Source organism: Cervus elaphus, chromosome 10 (genome assembly GCF_910594005.1).
Source record: "Cervus elaphus chromosome 10, mCerEla1.1, whole genome shotgun sequence".
In the NCBI taxonomy this organism is placed as follows: Eukaryota; Metazoa; Chordata; class Mammalia; order Artiodactyla; family Cervidae; genus Cervus; species Cervus elaphus.
In genome coordinates, this window is record NC_057824.1 from 48,371,579 (window position 1) to 48,398,501 (window position 26,923).

Sequence of the window (26,923 nt, forward strand, 5' to 3'; positions counted from 1 at the left end):
ACAGCCGCTCAGGCTCCTGCGGCCCGAAGTGGAGCCCCTCTTTACAGCCACCCCATCCTCCCCAGCCAGGAGCCGGCAACCCTCCCAGCTGAAAGTTTCCCAGGCTCGGGGTCTCTGAGTAACCTGTCCTTTGGTTGGAATGCCAGTCCCCTCTTCACTAGGATGGACCACCAACATTAATGGCACGGCAAGGTCCCACTCTTTGCACACCCACACCTAGCACTGGTGCTTGGTGTACAGCCATAAGGCCGAATGGATTCATACAAGGAGATAAAGTATGAATGGTAACCACTGCCACCCCCCGCCCCCAGACCTCCTGAGAGAGAACCAATTATTAGATGGTGCCCAAAGTGAAAATCTTCAGTGTCCAGCTCTGAGCCACAGGTCAGAGTCTCCGGTCAAGGCTGAGGTGGGATTCTATCAATTTGTGTGATTAAATTTCAATTAATTCCCTCCTCTAAAAGACGACCAGGGAAGGGTCACTTTTGACCAATCAGGAGGGAGGCCAAATATGTGCTCCAACACATCCACCATGTTTTAATTAAGCTGAGTTCAGCCTACAATGGAAAGTGTGCTTCACTACTTTGTCAGGTCTGAAGGAAACAGCTACAGAAGGGCCCAGGCCTTCCTTGTTTTGGAGCCCTGTAATGTCATGAAAGGGCTTTTGTTAAATCTTTTGTGTCAGAATTTCTCTAACATGCTCACAGTACTGGGTTCAATCAGAAGTCTCAATAGGTGTTTCTTCCTAAAAACCTCTGATCATGAGCCAATTGTTAGTGGATAACATCTTCAGGGAAATTAGCACCAAGTCCAGTGTCTTGCAGAAACTGGGCCTGCAGAAAGCCCTGGGTTAGGCGTGCATGAAGATATTTTCTGCAGTGTGTGTAACTCAATAAAGGTGACATTTTTTGAGAACCCATGGTATGCCAGGTCCTGTGCTGGATGTAGGGAGGTTGGAGCCAGGGAGAATCCAGCTATAGTTTAGTCCAGTATATCACAAGTCAGGTCATGGTTATCTGCTACACAGTTTTTTCTCCATACATAGGGTGAACTTTGACCCTTGTCCTGAAGCTGACCCCTGAACCAAAGCTGCAGGGGTAGGCCTGAAGCCCTCCCAGAAGTTCCCAGGAGGTCACGGAAGACTATCCTCCTTCCTGGGGGCTACTTTGGGAGCCTGTGAAATGGTAATTCCCACGGGCACTTTGCTAGGAGGATGAACCTACACTTTGCTGGATTTCAAGCCCCTTAACAGCTAAAAAACACCCACTAGGGTGAACACTCAATCCCATTCCACCCTGACTGGGTAGTGGGGGAGGCTAGATGGGCAGCTAAGGGTTTGGTCTGATCCAGGCCACAGGTCCATCATGGACTAACTGGAAGTCCCAGGGGCAGCCTGGCCCAGAATGGAGCACAGGCTTTTTGGAACCAGGCAAACTGGATTTGAAATCGGTTCACACTTGGTTTGAAATCTGGCTTGTTAATTACTAGCTACAAAACTTGGACAAGTTCCTTAAGCTTTTTGTGCATCAGAAAAGTATGGAGAATAGTGTCTTCCTTGCAGAGATGTTATGATTAAATGTTGGGGTTTTTCTGTTGTCATTTTCTTTTTTTTTTTTTTGGTTACGCCACATGGCATGTGGGATCTCAGTTTCCCAATCAGGGACAGAACCCATGCCCCCTTGCAGTGGCAGGACGGGGTCTTAACCACTGGACCACCATGATGAAATATTAAATACAGGACACAAGGTAGACCAAAAAAAAAGGAACTATTTTTCTGTTTTAACCACCCAGCTGCCTTTTGAATAACAAAGTCCTTGTCATAAGTGCCAAGGCTGAGACAGAAGGGCTGAGGGATGGGGAGGGATAACTTCATGTCCAAGACCTGGGATCGAGGCTGTGACCCTCACTGGCTAGACTGACATATATGACATTTAAACATTTACACGTATGACATATAAAACGGGGCTGGCAGCGCTGAATTCGACTGTAGGTGGGAGGAAGTATGAAATAACATCTATATAGCTCTTGGCTCAGGGCCTGGCACATGTTACATGCTTAGCAGATAAGAGGCATCATCCTTCTCAGCCTAGATTAGTCTCTGTGTCCCTGAGGAAGATTATCTTCTGGTCTAGAAAGACCAGGTCCCAGAAGCAAATCTGGTTTTCAGACAAGTCATGCAAGGCTGGCAGGATGCTGTGGCTTTTAGGGCTTGGAAGTTTCTGCTCGGTGGACCTGTTCTCCAGGAGACCAGGTGTCCTGGGCTATGTTGTTCTGGTGTTCCTGGGTAAAGGGTCACCTTAGAATACTTCTGATGGCCTTAGGGTAAAAGGAGAAGAGGAAGTAAAGTTCTGTTTATTTTTTTAAGGGGGTAAAAATCAACCCCAAGCATTTACTCCCTAAGGGTTCGAGTGGTGCAGAAAAAATGAAATCAACTTCTGTTTAACTCCTGCGGAAAGAACCTAAGAAACTGCCTTCTTGACCACAGGTCCTTAAAAATTGGTGTATTATTTCTCTAGGATAAAAATCTCAAAAGTGAGATGTCTGGGCCAAAAGATCTGTGCTTATTTAATTTTGATAGAAACTGCAAAATCACTTTCTAAATTATTAGTAATAATCCACTCCCGTACAAATACTATATTTCTGCCCCTTTTCTGCATCTTCAGCAGATACTGGGACACTTTCAAAGTTTTGCCAAGTGGTAACAAAAAAGTGGAATGTTGTTTTTATTTTAGATTTCTAAACTATTTAATCTAATTGATCATTTTTTCATATATTAGCAGCATCCATCTCTTTTCCTATGAAATGCCTATTCATATTCTTTACTAATTGTTCAGGAGGATTTTAAAAATTCCTATAAAAATGGACAAAGGAACACTCTATTACATGTATTGTAAAATACTTTTTCCTAGTCTTTTGTGTTTGTTTTGGGATTTTGTGATATCTTGAATCCTTTCATTTTCTGCTTTCATATAGTCAAATATAGCTATTTTTGCTAGATGGTTTTAGGTTTTCCTATATTTCTAATCTTTATAAAAAAAATTCTTAGTACAAAGTAATAAAAATATCTTGAAAAAAAAACAACAACAGGGATTTCCCTGGTGCTCCAGTGGTTAAGAATCTGCCTGCCAAAGCAGGGGACACAGGTTTGGTCCCTGGTCCAGGAACTAAGATCTCATATGCTGTAGGGCAACCAACCCCCTACACCACAACTACTGAAGCCCAGGCGCACTAGAGACCACACACCACAACTAGGGAAAGCTCACAGACAGCAACAAAGAGCCCGTGCACTACAACGAAGACCCAGCCCATCCTAAAACCATAAATAAACAATAAATAAAATTAAAAAAAAAAAAAAAAAGAAACTGCTTTCTTGTTTAGGAATTAAACACATTCAGGGATGTGTGCTGAGTGCGGCCGTGTGCTCATCCTTATGTGAAGTGCTATGGGACCTACCAGGTGAGCTGGTCTGTCCTGAGCATTTAAGGGAAGAGCTGAAGCCGTGGAGAGACGGCTGGCTCAGCCAGAATCTCTGCACTTTTCTTTTGGGTGGCCTTAGGGGAGGGACTTCAGTTCTTTGGGCTTTATGCCATTCCTAGTGACCTGATGCCACTTCTTATTCAACCTATTCTGTGACTTATAAAATTCTTCTCTAGTTCAGTTCTTTCAATACCCTGCACACATCATACCACTTCTAGGATATTCATCCAGATCTCTGCAGGTGAGACTGATCTCTGCCCTTGGTTCTACCACTTGCCTTACCAGTCTGCTTTGTTGTAGAGTGTATTTGACAGCATTTATTGAGCATCCATCTACTCTAGGTCTGGATTTGGGCTCATGACTAAGCTTTGAGTTTCCATGGCTCTTCTTCCCATCTCTGCCTTTTCTCTTTATAGTTGGATTTGTTTAAATGCTCAAATCAGGCATCTCCACAATGACTAGCTGACCATCATGTGATGGCATTTCCATGGGGGTCAGGAGGCCAGCTGGGAAACCTGGAGAGCATGTGCCCTGGCCAGGAGGCAGTGACTGCCTCTCAACTGGGGCCTGCAGGGTGATCTGGGAAAAAGGTGACTCCCAGCAGGGCGGGGCGAAACGGCTTTGGAGATGTTTTGTGTGACTGACAGCTCCTTTACCCAGATTTTCATGCCCTCCTGTCCAGGGTTAGCATACTTCATTAAATTGGATGTGACTTGCAGAAGACTCGAAAGTGCACATTCAAATGCACCTCTGTGTCTGGAAAGTGAAAACAGGATTGCATAACACCTGGCAAGGAGAGGCTCTGGGGAACCTCTGCCCACACTTCCATTCACTCGATTTCACTGTACTTGTTTACCGCTCTTGACGTTTCCTTTCATGTAGAGGGAGCTCCACTCCTGCAACTGCTGACCTCTCTCTGCCTCTGTTTTTACCTGATCGGTAAATTTAGGAGTGAATAAGCTGGTTGTGCTCAGCTTATGTACTTTCTTTGTCTTCTTGGGAGCCAGCCCACATATGGTGAGGCCTGCCTGGGACCAGTGCTGTCTTGATGGATAAACTGGCTTGGTTTTAAGAGTCAGGTAGCAGGTCTATTGGGCTTCCCTGGTGGCTTAGTGGTAAAGAATCTGCCTGCAATGCAAGAGACCTGGGTTCAATCCCTGGGTTGGGAAGATCCCCTGGAGGACAGCATGGCAACCCACTCCAGTACTCTTGCCTGGTGAATCCCATGGACAGAGGCGCCTGGCAGGGTATAGTCCATGGGGTAGCAGAGTCAGACACGACTAACTCGACTAAGCAGCAGCAGCAGCAGGTCTATTTGGCTCTCACACTAAGCTATTGTTAACATAGCCTTTGTTGGTGATAAAGGTATTATTTTGGCTCCTATCTAATATTTAAGCATTTTCCAATTTGTTCAGAACCTGGAAGTTTTGCTGGGCCCTGTCAGAAACTCCAGCAGAACCTATCTGATGAGGCAGGGCCCACTTTGAGACACAACTCCTCCCTCTAGCCCCTGGCAGCCTGTGATCTTCTGTTGCTTGCTGCTTACCTACACTGGCTCTTCACAAGCACCTGTCACCTTGGTATCACCAGGAGCACCTACCCCAGTTCTGTTGAGCCTGAGAAAAAATGATGTTCTGACAGGAACCAGCAATTGAGATGGCCATATACACGGCATTCAGTGGGCCTGATTCTCCATCAGACCACTGAGAATTCTGTCTCTAGCAGCAGGGACTCTTGGTTATACAGGTGATCAACAATTCATTACCTGTCAGTGGATTTCCATTATCTAATCCAAACATTTTACCCTGTTCCTTTTTCTACAGGAGAGCGCTGGGCCCTTTCCTGCTCAGGTAAGTTATTTAACCCCTCTGAGCTTTATGTTCTCATCTATAAAATGTGGACAAGACTGTATCTTATATAGTTGTGAGGATCAAGTGATACAGTGCTAGTTAAAACACATAGCTCAGTGTCTGTGGACCTAGTAGATGCTCAATAAATCTTCAAGAACTCATGACTTTCCCCAAAGAAAGGGTCTTACACTAATTCATTTATTTAATTACAAAATGAACCAAACTAATTTGGAAAACAACACTATAAAAGACCTTGAGAAAGCATAAGAAAATCACTAGATACACGCTCACTCTTGTGGAACCAAGAATGACTACACTCTCCCCTTTTTTTTTCAACTATTTTTTTTTTTGGTCATGCTGCATAACATGTGGATCTTAGTTCCCCAACCAGGGATTGAACCTGCACTCCCTGCTGAAAGCACAGAGTCAACCACTGGACTGCCTGGGAAGCCCCACGCACTGTTTAAACGACAGCACTAAGACGAGACTTTTTCTGGTTACAGAAGACATGGACTGTCTCTACCTGCATGACTCTCCATCTTTGGGAGTTTAAGATGCCAATAAAAAGAAAAAGCCAACTAACTGACTGAACACCAAGTTCTCAGGCCCCAGAAAGCCCTCCCACGCACAGTGAATGGCCGCTCTCTCTCTGAGGGCTCGCAGAGCTGTGACTGACTGGGCCGAGAGCAGGACGTACCTGTAATTGTGGAACCAGTTGATGACGGTGCTGGTTTTCAAGTTGAGCTTGGTGGCGAGTTCTTCGATGGTTTTTGGTGACGGGTATGGCTTTTGCTGATATGCTCGTTTCAGAGCTTCTTTCTCTTCGGGGGCCAGCACTACTCGGGGTTTCTTCAGCTGGTGCTGGGGCTGGGGGCTGGCGCCCTGGCTGTAGTCGATGCCAACGGATGGGGGCTCGCAGGGCTGGCTGTCGCTGACCGAGCTGTGCCGCCGCTTCATGTAGGCTGAAGGAGGGAGAGACGTCAGACTGAGGGGTGGGCCCAGCAGGGAGACCCGCCCAGGCCCCCCAACACCCCTGCTCCACGCCACACCATCCACTCCTGGTTACTTCTGCGTGGATCATGGCAGCTCCCTGCTCTTCTGAGAACATCTCAAAACACTTGGACTAGAACCGTTCTGAAACCCAATACACACTCATCAAGGACCTGCTCTGCTGTAACGGGAGGTCCCTGTCTGCTCCTGCATGACTCATGGTTCAGTAGGGACACCGAGAAGTATATAGAGAGGTGACCCTAACGGGGTGTGATAAGGGAGGGCACACAGGCACCCCACGGCAAGGGGGGGGTCTGAAGGGGAGTACTCAGCCCTGCCTGGGGAGGGCACGGGGGAGGCAACCAGGGGACATGATGTTTGAACTGAATCTTGAAGGACAAAGAAGGATTAACCAGAAAAAAACTGGCAGTGAGATAGAAGACGGTAGGAGGCCACTCCAGAAAGCAGGAATACTGTGTGCAGAGACACAGGTAGGAAACGGCATGGTCAGAGTGTGTCCTGTGGGTGCGTGCATGCGGGCAGGGGGAGTGGAGATGTTGGACCTAAAGCTGGAGAGAAGGGTGGCCAGGGGAGGCTGCAAGTTTGGACTGTCCCTTGAAAGCAGGGGGAAGAGACACAAAGATTCAATAAAGGGAATGAGGTGATGAGCTCTCTGTTTCTGAAAGGCTGCCCTGGCAGCGGCTTGGAGGATGGAGGGAGGGGGAAGCACTGGAAGGAAGATGCTCAGTGGGGAGGGAAGGAGGATAGAGATGTAGACGAAGGAAGTGGTGACGGGGTTGGAGAAAAGCACACGGATGGTTGCACTGTGAGGGGCAGAACTGATGGGGCTTGGGGACCGACTCAGTGAGGGACCAGAGCAGATGGAGCTGGGGACAGCCCCCTGGCCTCAGGCGTGGGAGGTGAAGTGGGCGCTGGTGTCATGGGACTGGGTACCGCGGGAGGAGCAGATTAAGGGGAGAAGATGAGGGGTCATCTTGGAAACGTGGAGTCTGAGGGCTCTCTGGGTCATCCACAACGAGATGGTCTGTAGGCAGTTAGAAAGACAGGTGTGGAGCTCAGCAGAATGGTCTAGGCTAGAGAGAGGAAACTGGAACCACTAGAATAGAACTTGTAGTAAAGTCAGTGACCTTGATTAACTGACAGACAGAGAAGGGCACAGAAGGAATCTTGGAAAACACCCACAAGCAGAGGATAAGCAGGAAGAAGCAGCTGTGAAGGAAGCAGAAAGACGGGAGGCCAACCAGGAGATGGGTGAGGAAGGGATGAGTGGGGAGGGAGGGGCCCCGAGTCAGTGCTGCAAAAAGCAAAGTCCGACAAGGATCCAGGATGTCCTGGTGCCGAGTGATTAGGGCGAAACTGGAGACCTTGGTGAGCAGATACAGTGGAGCTATGAGAGGAGAAGCCAGACTTCAGTGGGTTTAGTAGTGAACAGGAGGTGAGAAAGTGGAGGTAGTGGGCAGGAGTCACTATTCTAAGAAGCCGAGCTGTAAAGGAAAAGTGAGACACAGGATGGCTTCTAGATGGGAAGTTCAGGGTTGATGGCGGGCCTTAAAAGATGAGCGGGAGCTGATGTGTCCAAGCTGAGAGGGGAGGAGACAGAGAGCTCCAGGTGAGGGCGAGAGGGAGGGCAAAGGGGGGTGGACACCCAGACGCACTTACAGGGACTGAGGTGGGGAGAGTTGATGGCCTCGGTTTTCTTTATGAAGTACGAAGGCAGGAGGAAAGGCAGCTCTGAAGAGCTGGGAACAGGGTCTTGGAGAGAGGCGGGTGGGAGACGGTGGTGGGGGTGGAGGGGAGGGATGGTGGGGGCCAGGAGAAGCACAGAGGACCCTGCTGAAATGGGAGAGAGGGATCTGAGGTGGCACCAACCCCTGTGGGTCCCAGGTGCCAAGGCGGATCCTGTGTGAAGACGACGGGCCGGGCGCCACTCCCAGGCTGGGGTTTGCAGAAGGGTGAAGAGTGAAGAGCTGTGTGATGGAGGACTGCAGCCAGTGGGGGTCAGGGGGTCTGGGGGAGGAGAGAGAGCAGGAGAGGGTGCACTGCTGGGGGGAAGCCTGGGAGGGGTTACCCAAGCTCGGGAGGCCCTCCGGGGCCACTGGGATGAACAGACAAACGTGGAAAGAGGGATGGACAGTGGAATGTGATCAGTGAGGAGGCACCTGAATTTAAGCTTTGAGAGGTAGAGCAGTTATGGGTGATGATGAAATCTGGGGAACCAAGGGTTGAGGAGGTCAAACTACTTGAGGCTCGGGTGCTGGACAGGTCAGAGGGGTCATAACATTCCCCTGGATGAGGCAGCACGTGGGTGTGGGGGAAGGCAGTGATTCATGGGCCAGTCTTGAAAAAATGTAGGGAGTGAGGAAGTTGGGGGATGGAGAAGAGAAGGCGCTTCGAGAAAGCCTGTAGGACTTTCAGATCTTGGAGGAGGTGGGGCCTGGCCCAGGAGTGGAGGAGCGGCTGGAGCAGAGCTCAGAGCTCGGGGGTCTCTCAGCCCACCCCGGAAGGCACAGCGGCTGGGCGGAGGTGAGGGGAGGACAATTGCTGTTCACGTGTCTTCACTGTGGAATAAGGATTAGGAGCATCGGTGGGGAGCCGGCAGACAGCAGGCTAAGGGACTTAGGTGCGACTGTCACCTGGGGGTGTGCGGAGCGGGTTGCACGGTAAATGGGGGTGATTCCTGGATTCTGAGTTATCTGCTCTACTAGGGCGGTCTGTGCTTCGTCTGCTCCTCTCTGAGGTTATGCTTCAGGTTAAAAACTGTTTGGACTTCTTGACCAAATGAATCCTCCACAGAGGTCATGCTAGTGAATTAGTTTGGAATATGGTTTGAATATTCCTTAAAACTTCTTAAAACTGATGGGATATGAGTGTGTGTGTGTGCGTGAGCTCAGTTGTGTCCGACTTTGGGACCCTATGGACTGCTGCCCGCCAGGCTTCTCTGTTCATGGGATTTCCCAGGCAAGAATACTGGAGTGGGTTGCCATTTCATTCTCCAGGGGATCTTCCCAACCCAGGGATTGAATCCAAGTCTCCTGCATTGGCAGGCGGGTTCTTTATCACTAGTGCGATCTGGGAAGTCCCAGTGGGACAGGAAAAAGTGTTATTAAATTGAGACAGCATGGAGTGGTCAGGACAGCAGTATCCGTCAGCAGCAGCAGCAGAGGCTAACATCTATCATCTAATCTTCACAGTTATGCTACGGGAGAGAGACCAGTGACATCCCTATTTACAGACGGGAAAGCTGAAGCCTAGAGAGGTTCAGTAATTTGCCAGAGGTCACACGGCTAGTGAGTGTCAGAACTGAGGTTGACCTGAGCCTGTTCTGGGCAGCCCTATGCCCACCCCACCTGGCCAGATGGTGGCCAGTGCCCCCACCCCCTTGTCAGGGTGCGGGAGCAGGGCTGGGCTGTGTCCACGGGCGCTGCGGGAAGCCTGGGAGCGTCAGCAGCACTGACACTCGGGTCTGCGGTGTCACAGAGGACGGTCAGGGCCCCTCAGGAGCCTTCAGGGAGGGGGGCCCAGCCACCCAGCTAGCGGAGGCTGTGTGTGTATGTGCGTGCATGTGCTTGCAACTGTGTGAACAGGTTGGGCTGTCTCATGAAGGGAACAGAAAGCAGAGGGCAGACTAGAGCAGAGAGAGAAGTTTACAAGAAAGAAGGAGAGCATGATAAAGGGAGAAGAAGCAGAGCTTTGTGGAAGAGAGGGCGCAGGGCATCCAAGGGAATCCTGTAGCCTGCACTGCCTGGTACAGAATTTTTAATCTAGGTTAGACGGGGGGCACAACTTATTTTCATGTATTTTAAAGGGATACAAATTATTTTAATAACTCTCATTACTGAGCACTTCTATACGCTGGTTGTTATACTAGGTACATTCTAATCCTTACAGCTGGAAAGTATTCTCTTCATGTTACACATGTAGGAACTTAGGCTAGGAAGTTACTTAAGGTGCCATTCTATGATTAGAACTCAAACAATGGAGAAGCAAATCTCCCCCCAAAATGAATGTGGTAAGAGTCAGAGGCCAGAAAGAAATGGGCCTGGTCTGTTCCACCAGACCCCTCAAGTTGGGCGGGTGACCGACAGTCTATGGAAATCACAGGAAGTGCTGGGCCCGGGATCACCCACTGTTGTATCCGAGGGGTCAGATGCCTCCCACTGGGGCTGGTCAGTGAGCAGCCCCACTGGGGCGAGAGGACAGCGGACCCAGCTGCTTAGGGACTTTGGGATGCGGAGGGGCCTGGGCCCCAGTGGAACAGTAACTCTTCTGGGACACAAGATGGCGCTGAGAGCCTGTGCAGGAGACAGGTGGCGGCCGAGGAGGCCCCTGGAGATCTGTCTGGGGCACCCAGGTGCTGCTCTGCTGGCCCCCGAGATCTGTCTGGGGCGCCCGGGTCCTGCTCTGCTGGCCCCCGAGATCTGTCTGGGGCGCCCGGGTCCTGCTCTGCTGGCCCCCGAGATCTGTCTGGGGCGCCCGGGTCCTGCTCTGCTGGCCCCCGAGATCTGTCTGGGGCGCCCGGGTCCTGCTCTGCTGGCCCCCGAGATCTGTCTGGGGCGCCCGGGTCCTGCTCTGCTGGCCCCCGAGATCTGTCTGGGGCACCCAGGCTGCTCTGCTGGCCCAGGAGGAGGGGCGCAGCAGGGAGCCGTGGGCCCAGGGCTCTCGCTCAGGGGGTGGCTGTCGGGAGGGCGCTGCCTTCTGACAGAGGACGCACAGCTTTAAAGCTGCCTAGGGAAGCTCTGCTGAGTTGCTGAAACCGTGAAATGGATATACTGGGTTCATGATACCATTCTCTCTACTTTTATGTCTGAAATTTCCCAGAATGAAAAAGGAAAAAGTTTTTGGTGTGGGGGGGGACACAGCACCAAGACTCTGGAGCTTGGCCTGCGGCTGCAGCCTATGACAGGGCCTTGGTTGGCCATCGAGGGCAGGTAGGGCAGGAGTCCACTGGATGGCCCTGGCTGGCATGGAAGCCGATGTGTGGGCTTGTGGTCCCAGTGTAGCTGGCACTTGGCACAGGGCAGCAGAACAATCTCAGAGCATCGGCTGTGCAGCCTGACAGCCCAAGTTTTGTTGTTCAGTTGCTCAGTCATGTCTGACTCTTTGTGACCCCATGGACTGCAGCACACCAGGCTTCCCTGTCCTTCACCATCTCCTGGAGCTTGCTCAGATTCATGTCCATTGAGTCAGTGATGCCATACAAACATCTCATCCTTTGTCGTCCCCTTCTCCTCCTGCCCTCAATCTTTCCCAGCATCAGGATCTTTTCTAATGAGTCGGCTCTTCGCATCAGGTGGCCAAAGTACTGGAGATTCAGCTTCAGCATCGGTCCTTCCAATGAATATTCAGGGTTGATCTCCCTTAGGATTGACTGGTTTGATCTCCTTACTGTTCAAGGGGCTCTCAAGAGTCTGGGTTCTTGCTTACACCAACCTGAAATCAGGCAAGTTTCATAATGCCGGAGCCTCATGTTTCCTGGATAACAACATCTGTACGAGATGGAGTGATGTGGGCTGAATGAAGTCTCGGCATAGTGTCTGGAGACAGGAGGCACTTAGGAACTGCAAGCTCTATGGTCACATGAGGACTGGCACCAGAGGCTCTCACGTCTTCTCGGAGCCCAGCTCCACAGAGCCAGAACCAGAGATTCTCATGTCTTCTTGGAGCCCTTTCCTGGTTGGTGAGGACAGCAGTGCTTCAGCTGGAGGTGAGTTCAGGGGGTAGGAGCCTGGGCTCCACCGTGACCCCCCAGCTCAGGCGTGCTAGGCATGGGGCCAGCACAGTCCCATGGGTGGTCATGACGCCCACTCTCTGGTGAGGTCCCCTGCAGACACTGATGGGCGGGATCACAGCTTCCTGTGGCCAGACCAGCAGCTGGTGCCCACTCTCCACACCTGAGGGGTTTATCAGCCATCAAGTGAGCTCGCAGCAGTACAGGCAACCCAGGACTATCCCTTTTAAGGGGCGGCAGGTGGAGTGTGAGCCACGAGACGGGGCAGGAGTTCCTTTCTGTCGTCAAGGAGACCCCTTCGGATTTGTAGCCTGCGCTCAGCATCGAGGGGGCTCCGATGTGTCTGGAGAAAGGAGCTGCTCTCAGCCCTCTGGGAGGCCTTACCCTCTATCAGCCCTGGAGACTATAATAGCAAGACAGAGGTCTGTTCTGCAGGAACTTGCTCTGCCATCCTCCAGGTAGGCGGCCTTCATGGAGACAGCTAACTTCTCTGAGCTAGTCTTATTTATAAATGCATTAAAAACAAAAACATACAATGCTCCTTACTGTAAACTTCATAACGCCAAATGGTTCTCATAGGATACTTTCTGCTAATCTTTTTTTTTAAATAATTTTATTTATTTATTTTTGGCGATGCTGGGTCTTTGTTTCTGCTGTGGGGTCTTTCTCTAGTTTCAGTGAGTGGGGGCTGCTCTCCAGGTGCACGAGCTTCTCACTGTGGTGGCTTCTCTTGTTTCGGGGCAGAGGCTCTAGGGCACGTGGGTTTCAGTAGCTGCGGCTCCTGGGCTCTAGAGCGCAGGATCAGTAGTTGGGGCGCACGGGCTTAGCTGCTCCATTGCACGTGGGATCGTCCCAGATCGGAGATTGAATGTTTGTCTCTAGTATTGGTAGGTGGATTCTTTACCACTGAGCCATGAGGGAAGCCCTACAAATGCATTTTTAAACGATCTCTTCAATAGGATAATATGTGGAAGCCTGCCATGATGGTGCATGTGCAATGAAATGTTGCAATACCCCACCCACCCAGCAAAACAAAAGAGCCAACACCAAGTGGCGTTACTCTCCCGAAGAAGAGAAAGCTACACTGGCCGCCAGGGCGACTGAGGAATTATCAAAGTACCCTCTGGTGCTAAATGTCTGAGGCAGAAAAAAACACAAATCTCTCCAGTCCTCTTAGGTACTCATCGGCAGATGACTGTCAAGAAATCCTTCACCCTGCCTCACAGCCCTTTGGTCATGGATCAGGGTCCCTCATCAGCTCGGTGTGAAAGCTTTAACAGCAACAGTGGGTTTATAAATGAGAAAGCAATGGGCTGGGGCGGGGGCAGGGAGTTACCTTTCTTTTCCATCCGTTTCATGTCCATCAGCTTCTCCACGTTGTTGGGGTCATTCAGCCACAGCTGCATGCGGACAAAGGGCTCCCGTCCCTTCAGACTGAGCTTGTGCCAGGGCTTGGGGCGAGCAAGGAGGTCAGAGACGGAGCCTTGGGTGAGCCCCAGGATGGTCTCCCCAAATAAGCGCTGACCTGGAGAAAGAACAGAACCAAGAGAGGTGTCATTGCTGAGACTCAGGGAGCTGGCAGGACAAGTAGGTGTCAGAGTGAAATCAGAAACAGGGGTTCAAGACCCAGAGTCTTATCAGTTCCGGGTTTAGCAAAAGCAGTTTTTTTTTTTTTTGGCCAAGCTATGTGGCATGCAGGATCTTAGATCCCCAACCAGGCATCTAACACCTGCCCCTGCATTGGGAACGCTGAGTCTTAACCACTGGACCACTGAGGAAGTCCTGAGCAAGCGCTTCTTAGAAGCACTTCCTCAACCAGACTTGCCAACAACCTCCAAGGGTGATGGAGTCAGTATTCCTCTTGCATTCTGCTTACGCACAAGGTTTCTCTAAGAAAGAGTTTTTGGGTTTCAGATGAACCAAGGCCCGCACAACACCTGCTGCGTCTATCAGAGGTGGCTAATCCCAAACCCGAGCTCAGGAGGTTAAGTAGCTCATGGGGCGACCTCTCTTTCAGAGCCTCAAACCGGGCCATCTGCACTGGCTCCTTTCACGATTAGCAAGGTTATCGGGGCTTGCTGAGAAAACAGGCCACTTGACCCAAGGTCACAGCAGGAAAGAGAAGGAGAAATAGCTCCTCAGCTTTATTTTCCTGACAAGCAGGCCATTTCCAGCTCTGAAGTCTTTCCCTGCAGTTCAAGTAGCCTGTTCCCTGGGCTGATCAGAGGGTACTGCGCTCTGGAGAGCACAGTGGCGTTAGGTCTGCAGTGTTCATCAGAGGCTTGAAAGGAAGATTTCTCTTCTCTGAGAGCCATTCAGTTGCAGGTGAAGAGGGGCCAGCACTTTGAAAGGCACACACGAGGACCAGGCACAACTGGAAGGACCTGCCGGGAGGACTGAAAGGCGCCGGACTCTGAGTGGACGTGGAGACTGGGATCAGAGGCCGGTGTCTGGTACCATAAAGCCTCCGGACCACGACACTGGCTCTGCCCCTCAGTGTGGGGTGACCCAGCGTGCATGCTCACTCGTGTCCGACTCTGCGATCCTACAGACTGTAGTCCGCCAGGCTCCTCTGTCCATGGGATTTTCCAGGCAAGAATACTGGAGTGGGTTGCCATTTCCTTTTCCAGGGGATCTTCCTGACCCAGGGATCGAGCCCAATTCTCCTGCATTGGCAGGCAGATTCTTTACCACTGAGCCACCTGGGAAGCCTGAGGGTGACCCTGATGATTGGCTTATTCCCCCTTCAGCTTACATCCTCCATCTGTGAGAGGGAAACACCCCCAACTGCACTCACAGGGTACTTAAAGAAGTGGGACTCCAAGTAAAAGTTTACTGCATGCAAAGTTTTGGATTTGAGAAAATAAGTTTTTTTTATATCAGTCATTTTAACTGAGCCTAACATTTTTACCAACCCCAACATTTACTGATTTTGGAAACCTGAGGTTTTTCTGCTTTTCAAACTCTGTTTAGCCTATAAACATCCCAGGTCCTTACCATTTAAAAAAAATTTTTTGTTATTAAAAGATTAAAAAAAGTTTGGCTGCTCTGGGTCTTCGTTGCGGCACATGTGGGATCTTAGTTCCCTGACGAGAAATTGAACTCATGTCTCCTGCACCGAAAGGCAGATTCTTAACCACTGGGCCACCAGGGAAGTCCCCTTACCATTTGTTGTTGTTACTGTGGTTGTTTTAAATAAATTTTACTTAATTCTAATCTGGCAAGTCAATCTCATTTCATTCCAAGGAGCTTGTTATGTTCAGGAAAGTGACATATATGAACAACTAGTTACTATTTGCTTGATCCACCCCGTTGGTAGTGGGAGGCGGGTGTTGGGGGGAATCAAGTGGTTATTTTCAGAAAATTGTGTGTATTACTTCTAGAGGTTTCATAGCAGCGGCTCTCAGTCATTTTGGGAGTCACATCTGAGAGCATGAGGAAAGCTACTAACCCTCACCCTTTAGAATGCACACACACACACATTCTGCTCTGACTGAGAGACTAACACGTGAACGTGAACACGCCAAGATCCCAGGTCAGATGTTAAGAGGATGCCTGGGTCTTGACCAAGCTGCCTGCTTCATCTGTAATTTGCTAATTTGGTCCCCACTTTGGGTCAGAGACACCAATCAGAAGCTGCTGGGCTCATGCTGACTCTTCCTTACTCTGCATCCCCTCACCCCCCAGGATTTAGAGCTCCTTTGGGCAATCGGTGGTCAGACTCTGGCCGGCATGCCTGTCTTCCAAGAGGTCCCAGTGGGGGTGCAGGGGTGGGCTGGGGCTGACCTTAGACTTCTAACACCCTTAGGAACCCTTGCTGCTCACAACTGTAGGACGCTTTAGGTTCCCATAGATAGCTTAGGAACATTTAAACCCTTTGGCTGGCCCAGCCTGAGGCCCCTTCCACCTACTCCTCCTGAAAACCCCCAACAGGAAACGGCCTGCCGCCTCTTGACTTAGCAGCCGGGGAGGGAACCTACCGAGGTTGTTGTCAGTCAACACCTCCTTGACCCTCTTGGTGATGCCGTAGGTGTCCAGCTCTGGAGACATGGCCACCAGCTCTTGAATGCTGAGCGCTGAGTGTCCGGAGAGAGGCAGTGGGGTGGCAGGCTGGGAGTCTGAGGCGGGCGGGTCACTGGGTTCTGGAGGTTTGCCATCCTTACTCGTTTCAATGGGTGGGCAGGGCTGCTGGACCAGTTCAGTCAGACTCTTCACTGACTCGCTGGAGCTCATGGGTGACTCGGGTGCAGGGCTGCAGCTGGCAGAGGTCTTTGGAGTGCTTTCTGGAATGAGAGCACATGGAAACCCGAGGCTGAGAATGGCGGTCTTTCCCTATGTGCACCTCCTTTCCTTATCTAAGAATTACTAAGTAGACGTCTGTATAACAAGGAGACAGTATGGCAGTCTATGGATCCAAATGAATTGTGACCGAGGATTAACCTTTTATTTTCTTTCTGTATTAAAAAAATAAAAATAATAACAGTGAAAGAAGTAAAAGCAGGGGTTTTAACAGTACGTTTCTGAAGACTCAATAAAGGGCATCCTATTAAAAAAAGTGTGCCCTATTAATCACTGTCATGACTTCCTTCCCACAGAACCCCTTAATTCTATAATTCAGAAGCATCTTGAGTATATTATAATTTGCGTATTTATTTTATCCATAATTTCCAGCACAAAGTGAATGGACATAATATTTTAATTGAGGGTTGGCTGCAATGTGTGGTCACCACAGCGATGAAGACCCTTGAGGAAGAGACCTAAGGCCTTGGCTGCAGGCCCCCAGGGGCCTATGGCTGAGCGGGGACCCCAGGTCCGTTCTTACGATGATCCCGGAGGGCTCCACAGTGACCACGGAGAGAACCAAAGGAAGAGGAGCACCCACCCGGCTCTCTGTCAGACCCCAGGATGTGACTCTGAAAGCCCAGCTCTTGTCTGTCTACACCAGGTGGTCACTAAGACCAGAAGAGACAGGGCCAGTGTGGGTAGTCAGGTGCCCACGCTCTCCTTTCTTCAGAAGGGGCTGTCTTGTTGGCGGTGCCTGGTGGGGGGAGGGCACCGTGCTCTGTTGGCGAGTGGTCCCTTCCGGCCTCTGTTAGCACAACCTGTAGAACCTGACACCCATTCCAGTTTGGGGATGCCAGGAATAAAGGCTTCCGCAGTTCCTAATTTCCAAACATAGAGAAGATGCACAGTGACCGAGCACTGAGGTCCTACCCACGGGGTAAAAGCTGCCTTCGGCTTGGAGTCTGGGTGCAGTTTCTCCCCCCACCAGGCATGGGCACATGGTGAGACCCCACGGCACCACGGGTGAGGGGCCAGGCCAGGCACTGTTACGTGGGCTCTGCGGCTCCAGAGACAAGAGCATGTGAGGCCGGGCCATGCAGTGAACACCAGCACACATCGGCCCCCAAATACCCGGGACCCGACTAAAGAAAATGTAACACCAAGGCATAGCTGAATTCCTTTTTTTTTTTAAGATTTTATTTTTTTTAAAGTGGACGATTCAAAAAAAAGTCTTTATTGAATTTGTCAAAATATTGTTTCTGCTTTATGTTTTGGGTTTTTTTTCAGGGCATGTGGGATCCGAGCTCCCGAACCAATGATCAAACCTGCATCTCACCCGGCCAGCCACCCCTGCCTCACCCCCCGCCCACCACATTGGGAGGTGAAGTCTCAACCACTGGATCATGGGGGAAAATCCTGGAATAACTGAATTTCAACAGATCATATACCTGGAGTGTCCTTCACTGGACATACGATATCCAGGATAACAACCTATTCTGAATTCAAGAGGATGGAAAGTGTATTCCAAGTACAAGAGATATTTTGTAAAAATACCTAGAAAGATAAAATCCCAAATAAAACAACTGCAATAAACCCATCTATTGTCTTCAACCAGTATAGAGTTCTACCATCACATAAAGCTGTGTGCTCAACATGGAAAATCAGGTTAAAAATAAAAAAACAAACACTGGCTTGTGAAAGACGTGAGAGAGGCAGAGGTAAACGGCAGAAACGGTCCATATAAATCTTGAAGGCGATCTGAATCCTACAAATCGGATTTCTTCTCTCTGCTCACCTCCAGGTCATCGTACAACTGGATATAAAACCCAGCAAATGTTATTTTTGTATCTGAAGCAGCAGAAGAATTGTACTGTAAATTTGCCCTGATTCACCCAAGCGAGGGACCAATCTGGCAGATCATCCATCTTGCTCACTGTACACTGTCAAGGATGGCATGAATTCCCCACATGATAAACAGATTTCTTCTCAGGTTGGTGTCCTTTAACCCACAGCAAGGTCAGAACAATGGCTGCCTGGAGAACACGCCGCCGGTGCCGCCTCCCAAGCACTGGCCCCTTGTTTCCTTAGGGCGCCGGCGGTCCCCAGGCCCCTGGGGACTTCCTGGCGGGTCCCCAGGAGAGCTGGGTGGAGGCATGTCTCTTTCTTTCAGGTGTCCTCAGTAAAGCCACTCGCCGTCCTGCATTTTTTGCCAGGAAAACCCCCTGAAAGAACTGACCAGAGGTGTGCGCTGCACGTCACTGGTGTCCCTCTGTGCTCCCCACCATGACTGCAGACAAGGGCAAGCCCCCTCCCCAACCAAGGTCAAAACCCCACTGGGCCTTGGAATTTACTGGGCTGGTATCTGCACCTCTGTCCCGAGTCTATGTCTAAACTGCTGTACACAATTTAGTCTCTGTCTAAATTGCTCACCAGCACACACACACACACACACACACACACCCCGTGCCACTACGGGCTCTAGTTGCCAAGAGCAGAATTTGGCCCACGTTTTTTTGGAGTGAAAGGGACAAGAGGCAACAGAAAACAGACCCCTGGACCCATCACGAATCCATATGCTCAGAACATCACACTGCAAAGTCATTTGTTTGACTAGAAAGCTACTTTCGGTCAGCACCACAAAACCAGATCCATCAAGCAGTTCCCATCGCCCCCTGGTGAGGGGGCTGGGGGTGGGGGGGCCCTCAGTGGAGGAGGACCGGTGCCCAATGACTCACCATCTTGACAGAACAAGAAACACAGTCAAGAGACAAGGAGAAATATTGCTTTTCTTTTCCAAAAATTAGCAAATTGAGCTCTCTGATGAAAACGATACTTTCTGAAAGAACAAGATTTTGTGCTCTTCTCTGTAATTAAAGATAATTTAAGCAAGGCAAAAAAACCCACAAAAAAATGAAGGCGCCCTGGGCTTGGCACTAAGGTACTGAACCTGGGATGGGGGTTGCCTCTCCTAACTCGTGATGCCAACTTGAATATGATTCTTAAGTTCTTTGAACATCTTGGTTTCCTCATCTGAAAAATACAGGCAGGGTTGTAGTAATGAGGAACGACCTGCCACAGAGCACTAAGTAAATCCGAATCTGATGTTAAAAAATAGAGTAGTTACTGAGTTGTACTGGAACATATCTGTCTACATAAAGGTCCTCTGCATGCAGCGTGAATCTCCTTAAGATTTATTGCTGTTTCTTCTACAGTTCCTGGCACACAACTGCAATGCTGGTGAGAGAGACAATAGCTACATCTTGTGCAATGCCATTCAGATGACATTTCAGAGAAGGTAAAATTAAAGGGACAGAAAACAGATCAGTGTTTTTTTCTTTTTTCTTTTTTTAAGAAGACTGGGAATTTGGTTTATGCCAAGTCACCTGAGATTATTATTTTTTAAAGATATTTATTTATTTTTGGCCACACTGTGTGGTATGTGGGATTTTAGTTCCCTGACCAGGGATCGGGCCTGGGGCCCCCTGCAGTGGAGGTACAGAGTCTTAACCACTGGATCGCCAGGGGAGTCTCCAGATCAGTGTTGCTGGGAGTCAAGGGTTGGAGCTGGCACAGAGGGGCATGGGAGGATTTGGGGAGGATGATGGAATTATCCTATACCTTGATTAGTGAGAGGCATAGAACACTTCTATGAGTGAAGAGTGAGTTTTAGTGTATGTGGATTATATTTCAGTATCAACTCACTTAGGACAGAGTACCAGCTGGAAGCATGGATGAAGACGCATCACTGCATTATGCTTTTACTTATTCACCAAGTCGGCTGAGTCAGGCCAGTGGAACACAGCACACGGAAGGGGGTGGGGACACTGATGTCAGGGGGTCAGAGACCTCCCGGGTGGGTAACTTTAGGCGGGACTTCAGGCGTGAGCAGGAATTAGCCAGCTAAGGTGGGAGGAGTAGCAGCGACAAGGAAGGGAGACAGATTGTTCCAGACACCTGGTAGGCTTGGGGCATCAGTAAAATTGAGTGTAGTGAGAATATGAGGCCTTGAGAGATCCCCAGGGGCTGGGTTGTGCAGGGCCTTTGAATTGGCTGAGGTGTCTGTTTTAATTTTTGTGCAGTTGGGAGCCAGGGCACATTCCTACTATCCACCATGTGCTATAAACAGCAGCGAAGGGAATTCCCTGGCCTTCCAGTGGTGAGGACTCTAGGTTTTCATTGCCCAGGGCACTGGTTTCATCCCTGGCTGGAGAACTAAGATCCTGCAAATCATGTGGCATGGCCAAAAACAAAGCACAACAAAAACCAAACCAAAAAAAAAAAGGCATGAAAACCCTCTAGCGGTGAGAAGGTCCGGACGGCACAGAAGCATAATGGTGAGCCCACAGATTGAGGCGTGGAACCAAACAGACGACAACGCTGGTACATAGGCTGAGCGCCTGCATGCGCTGTGTGCAGTCAGACACGTGCTGAGTGGATAAAATCAGGTCCAGGCAAGACAGAGTGCACATTTAGGACCAATGGCAGCTGACTTCTGGGAGGAATGAGACTAGGAGAGGCAGATGCTTCATTTACTTTAAAAATATAGGATTGAATGATGATCAAAAGTTAGGGTTAAAGTTGGGTGATGGACATTCGCTGGGTTGTTCTGTGATTTGTGTTTGAAATATCATAGACCTAACATCAAAGAGTAAGAAAGTAAGCCAGGTCATTGCTGCTTCAGTACAGAGAATGGACTTACGCACAGCATGGCTGGGGCCAGGAGACCGACGGGGAGTGTGGATGGGGCCCCAGGAGGGTGGGCTGAGGGGTGGGGAGATACAGGTTCAGGAAAAGTTCGGGAGATCGGGTCACCAGGACTGCGGGCCCAGCAGATGTGCTGAGAGGGCTGAGCAGGAAAAGGTGCGTCCCACGCTGTGACCTGGGCCACGGGGCACGGGGCGCAGTTCCAAGACAGGGTGCACTGCAACAGGAGCATCTTGGGGTGAGGAGGAACATGATGCTAGGAAACCCTATCTGTCAGTGCTCTGTGATGACCTAGAGGGGTGGGATGGGGGTGGGTGGGAGAGGCTCAAGAGGGAGGGGATATATGTGTATATACTTAGAGCTGATTCACGTTTTACAGAAGAAACCAACACAACAGTGAAAAGTAATTATTCTCCCATTAAAAAGTAAATTAAAAAAAAAAAAGAAAGAAACCCGATTCTATCACTGCCTGTAACAGGAGTTACTGCTCAAGCGAACGTTTCTCGTGCCCTCCCTGTGTGGAGGCTCCCGGGAATGAACTATTGATAGATACTTCCGTCCTCATGACCTGACACTGAGCGGCAGACACATCCAGCGGCCTCCCTGGACACAGACAAGACCTCGTTCCCAGAGCCACACAGCCAGGAACAAGTCATGCCCTCCGTGTTGTAAACAGCCCTCCTGGACGGGTGGGGCCAGTGCCCACAGATCCCTGGACTCGTGTGACTGTCCGTGGCAGAGCGACAGCCAGCCTTGCACAATACGGTCTCTCCACCCACACTCCACGTGTCCACGTTTCTGACCTCACCTCAGGAAACATGACGGTCAGGCCTCCAAAGCCCACCGACCTCTGGGATGAAGGGAATCAGAACATCTTTAGAACCTCGTCTGAACGCAGCCGGGTGCTAAGAGCATTTACACACTGGCTCATTCAATTCTCACGATGCTCCTGTGCTGGGAATATAAACCGTGCACCAGAAAACTTGATCCAGGTCACTCGGGTGGAGCAAGGATCTGACCAGGTTGGGAGTGGGAAGCCTCCACCGGTCAATCACTGGAGTGTCATAACAGCCTGTCGGCCTTCATCCATTCCTTCACTCGCCCACGCCAATGTTTTTAAAGCTCCTGCTTTGTGCTGTGGACTCTCCTTGGCAGAGGGATAAGAGATGCTATTTTTACTTTTTTGTTTTCTTTTAGCCAAGCCACATAGCTTGCGGGAGGTTACTTCCCTGACCGGGGATTGAACCCTGGGCCCCAGCAGTGAAAGTGCTGAGTCCTAACAACTGGACCATCAGGTAAATTCCAAGCGGTAAGAGAAATTAGACACCGACTGTGCTTTCAAGAAGTCTGCAGCCTGTGGGACTGGGGCAACTGAAAATGGGTAATTTGCCTTAAAAGCCCAGCTACACAGACCATCTAATCCAATTCTGATGCCAGTAGTAAGGTGTTACATTTAAAAAATGATCTGTATGGATTAATTTTGGGGGGAAGGTTAATTTTCCAAGATTAATTTTCGAATCTTGCAGAAAAGAAGCCTGGATAGTAAGATACAGGAAGCACAGACAGTGACTCAAGGCCCCCTAAAATACACAGAGCTTTCAGGAACTATAAAAGGATTATGAAAAATATTATATTCCAAAAACAGCAGGCAAACAACAGCTGCCTTAAGTTTTCAATGGAAGCCAATTGAAAATGCACACCCGCCATAATTTTCAGAGACAAATCTCTCTGCAGTTTACACGATCCACTGTTTAAATTTCCATACCCAGCCCTCTATCTGCAGTAATAATAACCCAAATTCCATTTAGTGTTCATTTGAGCAGTCAGGATAAAGTCATTTCTTATTATCTCCCCACTGTGTAAAAAACAGCTTGAAGGTAGGAAGTCAGCAAGCATTTTCACCAAAAAGTAATTATTGTAAGTGACATTTTTACTGCTGGCATGCCATAAGGCGAACTGTGCATTCCGAAGGACAAGTTGCTGAAACAAAATGACAGGGCGCTCTGTGACATTCTGACAAGAACCCAAACATTATTTAACTGGCAGCTGGTCTGATGCACCGCTTTCCATTATGTCCATAGTTTAGGCTTTGAGCCCGCGCCAAGCCAGGAAATTCCAAGTGACTAGAAAGACAAGTATGGAAGATGGGAGAGAGAAGGAGAAGGTTGGGGGAACAGTAAGGTCATGGCCTGGCACATGGCAACGTGGTTGAGCGAGGGCAGAAATCAAAGAGCAGAGGAAGAGGGGTTCCAGGGAGGCACAGGGTGGAGACGGAGCCCAAGTAGGGATGGGAGCCTTGGTGTGGGAGGACCCTGCCCAGCTTCAGGGCCCTTCTGGCTGACAGTGGTGACAGCTTCAGAAGCCACCGCAGGGTGACCACCAGCCCAGAACGTTCCCCAGCCGAGTTCAGATGTGGAATAGTGCTGGGGACATGGAACCCCAGTTGAAACGTGAGGACTCACTCAAGGTTCATGTGGCTCCTCTCCAAAGGGACCCCCGACCTGAGGGTTTATGGCTGACAGCCCTCTTTAGAAGTAATGAGCTTCTCTGTATCAAAGGTGAACGGCAGCCTGATCTGCCCTCCTGCGTTTCAGGGCCACAGGGTGACGTGAGACCCTCTCTCTGACATCCCTGAGCACCAGACCTTGCCTTCGGGGCGGGGTAGGGGAGGCGGCGCTGATGGCCCCCTGCCTCTGAGTCTCTGGGCAGAGGCTCGTGGCCCGTCAGGACCCCACCTATTTCTCCAGCCACATCTCCACTAGACATGGCCCACGTAAACAATGTGGAGTTTTCTGCTTTTGAGTTTTCTGCTTTTGGATTGAATAGCAGGGGCTTGAAACAAAATACGTGGAGAGGGACATCGCTGGTGGTTCAGTGGGTAAGACTCCACATTCCCAATGCAGGGGGCCCAGGTTCGATCCCTGGTGAGGGAACTAGATCCCGCGTGCCACAGCCAAAAAGATTCTGCATGCTGCAACTAAGACCTGACACAGTCAAAAAAACAAAAGTGGGGATTGATAGTTGTCATAGAGCCATGGAGGAGCTTTTGCACCTCTGGCCCCCCACGCCACTGCATACTGGCTATCTAGAAAGGAACAGAAATAACCCAACAACATGCTTAGACACATCAGAGCATGTGATGTGGCCCCACCACAGAACAGCCTGCTTTCCAAGGGCCTGCACCTGATGCCAGCAGAGGAGTAAAGGGGAAGGTCTCACTGACCCAGGCCCCATCCTCAAGGGCCTGAGCGGGTCTCCTCTTGACTTGGGGAAAGCCCTCTCCCAAAGAGACGGCATCAAGCGTCAGTGCACACCCCTCCCACGGCCAGGCCCTACCTGCCCCCTCGCTGGCCCTGGGTTGGCAATACTCTTTGGCCCTCAGCCCGCCTGGGCTGGGCACTGCCTTAAGTCACTGAAAATCTCAGCAAACCTACCAAATCACTGTTTCTATAGCAAAACTGAGATAGTAGGTGCTGGTGTGTGAACATTGTTTTAAGTCTGCCTAAGGAACTCTTGAGCTTTCCAGGTGGCTCAGTGGTAAAGAATTCACCTGCCAATGCAGGAGACGTGAGTCCAATCCCTGGGTTGGGAAGATCCCCTGGAGAAGGAAATGGCAACCCACTCTGGTATTCTTGCCTGGAAAATTCCATGGACAAAGGAGGCTGGTGGGCTACAGTCCATGGGGTCACAAAGAGTTGGACCTAACTGAGCGACTGAGCATGTGCAAGGAACTCTTATAGTGACTTAAAAGCCAAAATAGTTTACTTATTAACGAAGAAAACTTGTTTAATGCAAAGTTTCTATTTAACTTGTGCCAGCTTATGTCCCCAAGCCTGACTTGCAAGCCCCTTGAAGAGCGGTGGGGGGACGGGGGGAGAACATTTCATTCAATAAAGGGACCTTCTCAGTGCCAGATGGCTGCTAGGAGGTGGGGGACAGTGGTGACCCAGGCAGACATCATTACGAGGTCACTGTCACAAAGACCCCTGTGACGAGGACCAGGAGGGGGATGGGAGGGATGTCCAAGGGGAACAAGGACCAGGAGGGGAGTGGAGGGGGATGTCCAGAGGGTGGTGGCAGCTTACAGCACTATGACATTGATACTGAGGCTGGGGGCAGGAGGGACAGTCACACACTGAGAAGGCGGGACTTTAATCCCGGGGAAGGATCTGAAGGAGGGCAGGGGCCCAGCTGGATATACAGTATGGAGAGATGGGTCTGGATGTTTAGGAACCAGAAACTGTGTGTGCGCGCGTGTCTGGGAGTGGGGGTGAGGAGAGAGGGTGTGAGGTGGGCTGCCAGACCCCCCTGCTCAGGTGATGGTGGGGGTGGCGGTGCTTTCACAAGGAAGGCTGGATGGAGAACAGATCTGGGAGAAGAGGCTGAGCGCACGAGGGTGGAGGTGGGAGGGCCGTCCTGGGGGCTAGCTGCAGCAGGCCGCAGGGGGTGAGGCGGCACGACTGAGTCTCTCTCAGTGCCGCCTTGTGCCACCAGGAGCTTCTCTCACCTCCTCACGGAGGGGGAGGATGGTTTCTTACCCTCCTCTTTTCTCCCCAGGCTGGGAAAGCACATGATGTTGGGTGGAGGTGGGGAAGGATCGTGGCAATTCTGAGTTGACTCCAGCCACACCTGGGAAAGCTGCCTAGGTGGGGCGGGCCTGAGACTCACCTGGGGGGTGGGCACTGCAGGTAAATCTGCTCCCCCGCCAGGCTTGCGTTATTTTTCTTGTGTATCTTTTATGAGCCCTCAAGGACATACGTGTGTGTGTCAAAGCAGAGTTTGGGAATATTAAAAGTCAAAACCCTTCCTTTGGCTACAACTCAACCTTGGTAGTGAACCCCCAGCCTGGCGAGGCCACAGAAGCCACCCCGGGCGACGGGGTTAGCCCTGCCTCGGAAGGCACGGTGCTGACGTTCCCAGCTTTCCACAGATCCATACTGATTTAGAAATAATGCCTTCAAATTACCTTCAATAACCTTATTACCGAACCAGCTGTGTGTATAAGCACTTATCAATGCATCCCTGTGCATTAAGAGAAAATGTATGTCATACAAACAGTCTAAATATATATTACTGAGATGGGAAAAAACAAACCATCTAGTTAAACTGCTCTGCTGTAATCAAAGATTAATCACTGTGCGTGGTGTGCCTGTGCGCATGTGTTTTCTCTCTTTCTCGGGGGCTCCTTTACGGCTTTGAGTAGACCTGCCCGCCCTTCGCCGGTAGTGCTACTGTCTGCTAGGCAGCTCAGACCGCCATTCTGGCGGTGGAATTAATTTTCCTGTATTTCTAAGAGTTGGAGGAGCTGAGAGGTGGTTTTTGGATTGTGTTTTCCTTCTGAGTCTTTTAGGCCTGCAGCTCAGAAACTTTCCTTTCCCAGAGGCACCTGGTGGACAGCAGGCCTCCGCATGCCCATCTGTGGGGAGGCTCTGGGATTTGCCCCCAGAGCAGCCTGCCTCCTCTCAGTAACGCTGCTGGGCAGCCTGGTGTGCAGACGATGTCTGCGCTGTGATGGAATATTCCTTAGAGAATCCCTGGCTGATATGGAATGTGCTGGTGGGGTGGGCTGCTTCTCGGCTCCCCTCCAACACGCAGGTGAGTGCTCCGATCTGGCCCTCCACGGGCCCTGGGCTGTGCTGAGCAGAACCGAGTGACATTTTCGTTGCATGCAACGGTATTAGGAAAGCTATTAAGGTACATTATTTTACACATCCTCCTAATCTCTCCATACTGCTTTACTTAATTTGTGATGAAATTGTTGAGAAAGGGTACTTAAATGTACGACAGTCAGTAAAAGTAATTTATCATCTTCCCGCTTCAGTGCTCACGTTATCAGCGAACTCATTTTCTGCATTCATCATGCAATCAG

At 50.3% G+C, this 26,923-nt stretch overlaps 1 protein-coding gene and 1 non-coding gene across 7 annotated transcripts in view; both read right to left on the reverse strand.

Annotated features, from left to right (window-relative positions):
• CUX1 (cut like homeobox 1) overlaps nt 1–26,923 on the reverse strand; it is a 348,569-nt gene that overhangs the window by 26,343 nt on the left and 295,303 nt on the right. For 4 of the 6 annotated variants that reach the window (XM_043915053.1, XM_043915054.1, XM_043915052.1 and 1 more), the window contains 3 exons: nt 16,047–16,349; nt 13,403–13,591; nt 6,025–6,289 (listed from right to left, as the gene is read on the reverse strand). The exons of the other annotated variants lie outside the window; for them this stretch is intronic. In XM_043915053.1, coding sequence (XP_043770988.1) covers nt 6,025–6,289; nt 13,403–13,591; nt 16,047–16,349 — 757 coding nt within the window. The remainder of the gene's footprint in view (nt 1–6,024; nt 6,290–13,402; nt 13,592–16,046; nt 16,350–26,923) is intronic. 6 annotated transcript variants of the gene reach the window in all.
• TRNAE-UUC lies at nt 22,280–22,352 on the reverse strand. Its single transcript has one exon. It is a non-coding gene; the product is annotated as a tRNA-Glu (tRNA).